At 44.1% G+C, this 7328-nt stretch overlaps 1 protein-coding gene and 1 non-coding gene across 2 annotated transcripts; both read right to left on the reverse strand.

The window, feature by feature from the left end:
- Window positions 1-1672: 1672 nt before the first annotated feature.
- LOC127330447 (endoglucanase 11-like) lies at window positions 1673-3603 on the reverse strand. The gene is made up of 4 exons (XM_051356650.2): window positions 3352-3603; window positions 2742-3245; window positions 2504-2653; window positions 1673-2415 (listed from the first exon to the last, which is right to left on the reverse strand). The coding sequence occupies exons 1-4, from the start codon at window positions 3601-3603 to the stop codon at window positions 1798-1800; spliced, it is 1524 nt and encodes a 507-aa protein (XP_051212610.2). The 3' UTR covers window positions 1673-1797.
- Window positions 3604-4284: 681 nt separating this feature from the next.
- Window positions 4285-4366, reverse strand: TRNAS-AGA (transfer RNA serine (anticodon AGA)). Its single transcript has one exon. It is a non-coding gene; the product is annotated as a tRNA-Ser (tRNA).
- Between the last annotated feature and the right edge of the window lie 2962 nt (window positions 4367-7328).

Genomic DNA, 7328 nt, shown 5'->3' on the forward strand with positions numbered 1-7328 from the left:
TGTTACCATCATGATCTCCCTTGGAAACGATTCCACTATTTTGTGTCTTGCTGTTCTTCTCACGGTCAACAGTATGGTACCGAACACTGTCATGGTAGCACATGGTAGGCATGGTCATTTGTTCTTGTGGCTCCTGGCGAAGTATGCGAGGCAACTGACCCTCGTAATCTTAATCTTTCACATAGTCTATTATAATCTTTCACATAGTCTATTGTAAACACTAAGCCTTTAATTTTTCTCCTATGACCTATGAATTATCTCATGGGCACTAACTACAATTTTCAATATAAATATACATCTAATGAATTACTGAATGGCTTGATTGTTGGCAGGGATAGTTTTTATACTAAACATTTTTATTTTTATTTACATGTGTCATTTTCTATATACACCATTTTAACTAAATAATGATCTTACTATGTTTACATTATAAAATATACAATACGCACATTATAAAATTTGCATGTCTTTTGTTGCAAAATATCTTTAGCTAATGTACAATATATTTTGTAGAGAAAATGAAGTTTATTGTTTACTTTGTCAGTCATTGTTCGCTAGGTGAATTTATGTTTATAAAGGAACATGATCACATGGTTTCACAAATTATTTGTTTCACTTGGATTAACTCTAAATGTACGTACGTGTTTGTGTATTTTTTAGCATCCTCTTATATCTTGGCAGAGGGCTCTAAAATGTAGGGTCTAACAAATATCCTTGGAGGGTCTCAAGGTGCATGATTGTCCATTATAGGTGAAACTAAATAGAGAGCTCTAGAGTATGAAGTGTCTAAAAGGTGTTTCTCCTCGAATCATCCGTATTTACTATTTATTAGTTCTTTCATGGCTAGATATATATTTCAAGTTGATGGGTTCACTAACATGCTAGCTTTGCAACCGTACATTGCATTTGCTCTTGAATTACATTCAAATGAACCGAAATGTTTGCTTGCATATCACCTGGAAAATAACATCACTTGGAATACATATGTAGAACAACTTTGCACCTTACTATTTTACATGAAGTATTCATAAGAGTGCGCAATTAATCCTTCAAAAGACCAATGAATTGCACACATCATCCGAACTTAAAATCAACATAACTTATCAAAATTATGCATTGACCCCTTTTACTTTTGAAAACTACCATCAATACACAACATTATATATCCTTTTGATCTACTACAACATATTTATTTTTTGCCATAAGGTCACGAAATGCAAGCAATATTTAACTATTGTCCATTAGTAACGGAACAATGAAATTAAACTAAAAACAAGTGTTTCAAGGAAAGATTGAAACAAACTGAATATTATTATGATAAGGATTGTTAAATCAGCTAAAGTTGAAAGGAGAGAATGATGGATATATAGAAAATTAGAAATTTCAGTTGGTACATCTTATGTGGATCTATTTCCCTTTTGGTGTGAGAACACCATTTGTATTTTGACTTTTGAGAGGGTATTGTTTTAATAAGCTTTTGTTCTTCTGTTTATTTTAATCGGTTGACCGGAATTAGCATTTGTTAACGGAGTTAACTTTTATTTTGAGATGGATTTGAGAAGTATTCTTGAGACGGTTTATGTGCCTAAACTGCTAAACTTAACTTAAGGCGTGAAATGAACAATCCTGACGAGATTTCATTTAGGAGAGCTGTCCACTACATGATTCCATTAGCATGTGGACTTGCAATTCCACGCGAATTTTCGAAAGATTGGCACATCGGTAAGTTCTTTAATCATCATCAGCTAATTAGAAGAAGAGCGTAATTAAATTAAGACACATGGCATCCGAACGTGGTCATTTGTTCTTGTAGCTCCCGGCGAAGTATGCGAGGCAGCCGACGAGGGGCGCGCTGGTGTACGTGGTGGGCTCCGAGCGGGCGTAGTCGGCGCGGTCGTCCGGAAACGCGTCGTTCTGGTCCGGCCCGCCGACGACGGCGCCGGTGAGCACGTTGGGGTTATCGCCGGAGGCGTAGAGGTAGCTGTCAAACCCTTCTTGGCAGCCGATGCGCGCCGGGTGCGCGGCCATGGACGGCATGGAGGACGCCCTGTGGTGGATCCTCCGCGGCCACCGGTCGCCGTAGCCCACCATGTAGGACATGTTCAGCGGGTTGGCGCCCAGCACGTAGTCTACCTGCCGCTTGGCGAGCGCTCGCAGGGTCTTGTGGGTGACGGGGAGGTTCTGGCAGGAGAAGGTGCGCTTGGAACCGGCCATGTACTTGGCGTAGGTGGTGAGCAGGAAGCTCGCGGAGGCGACGTACTGAAGGTTGGCGTTGTCGGAGCGGTGCATCAGGCCGCCGGGAGTGTACGGCGTCGTGGACGACGGCGAGGCGGACTTGGGGAGGACCCGGCAGATGAAATCCTCCGCCTGACGCTTGAACGCGTCCAGCCTCTTGTCTGCGTTCACCAGCACCCTCTGTTCAGATGCAATTTGCTTTTTACTCTTCCGAGTGGAAACTTATGGCACCGGCGGAGGAAATGTTGCACGATATGTTTTTGTTTACCCGTGAGAGAAGGACGCGCGCCCCGGCGAGCTTGTTGTCCCAGCTGAACATGTCGACGCCGTCGCTGGCGCCGAGGGAGAGGACGTCGGCGAGGTAGGAGGTGTTCTTCGTCGCCCACAGCAGCCACGCGGATCCCCATAGGAGCTCGTCCTGCACGGTTCCATGAATGCAAAATAGTGACAAGAAACATGCAACACGATTGCCAGTGATCGATCGTTTGAAAGATTTGATTTGATACCGTGTAACCGGAGTAGGACGGGTAGTAGTTGCTGAGGCCGCCGCCGACGTGGTCGCTGTACTTGCCCTGGTGCTGCCAAGCGAACGCCATCACGTCCCTGGCCGCCGTGACCAGCCTCCTGGAGTATGCCGGGTCGGCGGCCTTGAACACCACGCTGGCCGCGGCGAGCGCGGCTGCGGTCTCCCCTGCGACGTCGGACCCCGGGGCGGACGCTGAAACTGAGTACACGGTCCGCGGCGTGTCCATGTCCTCGGGACGCTCCCAGCAGTGGTGGTCCGCGTCGGCGTCGCCCACGCCGACGTAGAGCACGCCCGGGGTGGCCGTGGCCGCCTTCAGCAGGTAGTCCGTGGCCCAGCGCACGGCGGCGCGCGCGTCGTGCACGCGCCCCTCCATCCGCCCGCCGTACTCGATGATGCTCCACGACAGCATGGTCGCGGTGAACGCCATCGGGAAACCGAACTTGACATTGTCGCCGCCGTCGTAGTACCCACCGGAGAGGTCAACCTGCCACGCACGCACGTCCAACCCGAGTCAACAAAAGTAGTCAAACCCAGCCAGCACGTTGACCACAGGTACAGCAGCAAGATGTGATCGCAATGTGCTTGCTCACGTTTGCGGCTGAGCCGTCGGACGTGGCGGAGTCGGACCTCCACGTGACGGCCTGGTCCGGCGGCAGGCGGCCGGACCTCTGCCCCTGGAAGAAGAGCAACGATTTGGCGAGCGCGTCGGCGTAGTCAGGGTGTTCGGCGGCGAGGACGCAATCGCTGGCGGAGAACCAAACGAGGAAGAAGAAGACGCCAAACACAACCGCGCGTGCTGTTGGGGACGGCCTCGGTCTCGCCAAAGCAGCTGAATTGCTCATCTTCTTCCCCGAGTTTCGACTGTTAATACGATGCATGGCGATGATTTATATCCTACGGGGTACGAGCTTGCTGCAACGCTGCTAATAACGGTTTCGTCGGGATGACCTGATCGCATGTTGAAGATTGTTTATCTTATCTCACGATGATCTCTCAAGATCCTGCGCCGAAATGCGTATTTGGTCAGAGCGATCGATCATGGGGCTGAAGTTATGGCAGGGGCAGGATCCAAGAATGTGCATATATACTGCTACTCGCAACTCAATCGGGATTGTTGTTCTGAAACTAATCTGATCTCGTAGTATCCGAGTTGATGCGAAAACTATAATTGGGTCTCCAGAACTTCTCTCTGGGAATGCGTTCTTTTCTCGATCAGGAGGTGGAGCCTCGGGGTCCTGCGATTCTCCGCAGTCTATCCGGCTGAATGCTCGATGGCTTCAGGATCACTTAAAGCAGGAAGCTATGGTGAATTGGTAGTCGACGGAGATAGAAACATAAGTAACAAAGTAAACATCACCAGATCACATGATCTGCTAAAGCATCGGGAAGGAGATCTGATGAATTGCAAAAAAAAAAAAAAAAAAAAAAAAAAGAGAGGATTGGAGTACATACATTAAACCCTTGAGGTATCAGTGAGTTTACTAAATTACAGTACCAAAAAAAATAAAACAGATCTTCAGAAACGTGGACGGTAGGATTCGAACCTACGCGGGCAAAGCCCATATGATTTCTAGTCATACCCAATAACCACTCTGGCACGTCCACTGTTCTGTCCATTCTTCATGTCACTCTTACTTATCCTATATATTTTTGCCCTTCGGGTCAATAGACGTATTGGTAGCTGTTGTAGCGAGTGATGTAGGAAACTGAGCTGATGGACATTGTTCTAGTAGCTAACACGGTCGCCTCATAACCCTCGGCCATAGAATAGTAAGACAAAAGGATACTAGAACACACTAATAGGATATGTATTGATGGTACGAGTTTAAGAGATTCTTATCATAAATATATGTATAATTTACATAGTTGTTAAAATTAATTCATGAAAAATTTGGTTATAAATACAATTTATAATTCAGTACAAGGTAAGCTATTTCAAGATATACATTGGAAAATGTAAGAAAGAACAATGCAACTAACATTAAGCAACATTAACTGATATGGTTAACTCGGTAAATAAAATAAAATAATACTCGTTAATACTTAATAATGATAATGGAGAAAATTGTTTTTAAATGGTATAAAATTTCAGTATAAACTAGTTGATACCCCGCGTGCTGCTGCGGAAATGATAGATGATTTTTAGATATGTATTTTTTTCTTCCAAATGTGACATAATATCAAAGATATGAAATTTTATCACCTGGACAATCTCATGGCAAGAGTTAACCAAGTATATATAAGCAATAGCAAAATTATAGCAGTGTACGAAAAATATATCCAATGTGACATTAATAAAAAATATTATCGACTCCTCACATTCAGGAGTTGAACGTAAAATATTTGACAGCAAATACTCTTTTTTTTGCGATTGACAACAAAGACATGATATTTGAAAAAACCGGTAGAAAGAAATATAGTTGTCAGTTGCCATCATGGTGAGCTCTATTCCTCGAAACATGCCTTAGGATTTGCAAGTTCAACGATGTGCAGTCACTTGTCATCATGGTGAGTTTTATTCATCAAAATATGCATGGGTTCTACAACATCAATAGGCACATTACTTTGTTGGATAGAAAACTCATTAAACAAAGAGAGTTCATTTGAAACTTGCAATCTGCAAAGCGGTGCAATTTTGTATAGTTATGTGGCATAGAGACATACAGTAGCCTATGTTTAAAATAAAACGATGAGAGAATATGAGTGTTCAGGACATACCGTTTGGAATAGGCTTGCTGGACCGAACAAATTAACTGATATAAATCTATAATGGAATGGCTGCAAGGGAAAGGAAAAGTTGTCCATATATGAAATAAATTCATCCTGATTGTGAAAAAGCATCATTATTCATAATAAACAACTACGTACCATGCAAGTAAGGAACTGCTTGCTATAAGAAATAGGAAGTTCGGGTTAGAAAGATATTAACAGCCACAGTACGGAGAAGGCATTTGACAGAACTGGAAGTGGCAGTTGTAATGTCCCAGGTTTAGAGGCGATCGAGGTGTAGATTTTAGAAAGGGATGTGCATTGCATTGTAAATTCCGGGGAAATTTCGCGCTTTTAAAACAAAACTGCATCAAAGGGGGACAGGTTTCTCTCTCGACATCCTACAGGGTTAGGGTTTCGAGAGTGCGATGAACTTGTTCCTACTTGTCTAAATTAGGGTTTTGAGAAGAGAGAAGTGAAATTGCATTGAAATCATAAGTTGCATGATTGAATTACAAGTTAAATTGTTTGAATGAATTCAAACCAAATTTGAATTTGAATTTCAAATTCAAACATCAAATGGTTATCACATAATTCAAATTTGAGATAATTTAACAAACAATTATCATTAAGCAAGAATATAAGTAATACAACAATTACATAGAGCTCATTAAGGAAAACTTGAGCTTTATTGATAATCACACACATAATACATTGTCTTTACAATATTCTGAATGGAATTATGAATTTACAACACATTACATGAAATGAATAAATGCAAAAAGAAAAAGGAAAATTACAAGGAATTTAAATGACCTAAACTACATTGTTGATCTTCATGAATTCTTTGATCAAGATGATCTTGAGTTCCATCTTGATCATCTCCAAGCTCCCTGCACACAAACACAACAAAGAACACATTATGCCAAGTGGCATTGCCACTTGGCAGATTAGCAAATAAATTGTGATGGGAGGATATGATCAAGTATCTGCCGAGCTGATCCATCTCACATTCAGAACCAAGTCCAAGTGCACAGCATCAGCACACACACACAGCTAGGCTGCTCACACAGCAGTGTGTTGCGGTCAGAAACCCACCGGCGAGCAGCGACGGGCAACACAGTAGAGCCGGGAACAACTTAGGGCTGCGGCTGGCCCTGGTCCCTCCGAGCGACGGCCCGCAAAGCCTCTGGTACGCACGTCCGATGCTGGTGCAAGGGCGTGCCACCTGACCTATACCTGGTCAGGAAGGTGATGGAGATGTCTCGCTTAGTTTCCTGCATGGCATACACGTAAATATTAAATACGAGCCTCGATCGGCTCTCAGGTTATCCTGTGAATCGGCTCAAGGAGCCGATCCACCCATGATTCGTACGAGGTGCACGAATATATGGTGGTCCTGCTTGATCAAGATAAAGCTAAAGCGATCTACGACGATTTAGGGTTTTCACCGCATAATCGGATCATCCTACTCACGACTGGGCCTCGCGGTCACGTACGGTGATCGTAAGCCGGTCCTAGACAAGGCCTAAAAACCAACACGAGGTTGATCCTCGGAACGTCCTGTCTAGGGCTAGCAAACGACACCCTACGCGTCGCTGGATCCTCCAATCCTTTGTAAGGCCTAACTATTGCAGATATTAAACTAATCCTTGAAGAACAAGGAGCAACCGTAACGGATCGGATCTACTAAATAATGATCAAGCGGGGTGCCGCCCTACACCTAAGATAGGTGTAAGGGCGGCCAGATGTATAAGGGTTGCGCTACGACAGCATGTGATACGAAGAACAATGCTAACCCTAACACATCTAAGATAACTACGTCGCTCGCCATCAAAAAGGCTTCAGTACGAGCAAC

Source organism: Lolium perenne, chromosome 2 (genome assembly GCF_019359855.2).
Source record: "Lolium perenne isolate Kyuss_39 chromosome 2, Kyuss_2.0, whole genome shotgun sequence".
In the NCBI taxonomy this organism is placed as follows: domain Eukaryota; kingdom Viridiplantae; phylum Streptophyta; class Magnoliopsida; order Poales; family Poaceae; genus Lolium; species Lolium perenne.

What these genes read in the sequence shown, in the direction of transcription:
- LOC127330447 (XM_051356650.2), bottom strand. Translation starts at nt 3,603, where the DNA reads ATGAGCAATTCAGCTGCTTTGGCGAGACCGAGGCCGTCCCCAACAGCA. An exon ending in CCGACGGCTCAGCCGCAAAC is followed by an intron (nt 3,246 to 3,351) that starts GTGAGCAAGCAC and finishes CGTGCGTGGCAG; the next exon opens with GTTGACCTCTCCGGTGGGTA. An exon ending in CGCGCGTCCTTCTCTCACGG is followed by an intron (nt 2,416 to 2,503) that starts GTAAACAAAAAC and finishes GCATCTGAACAG; the next exon opens with AGGGTGCTGGTGAACGCAGA.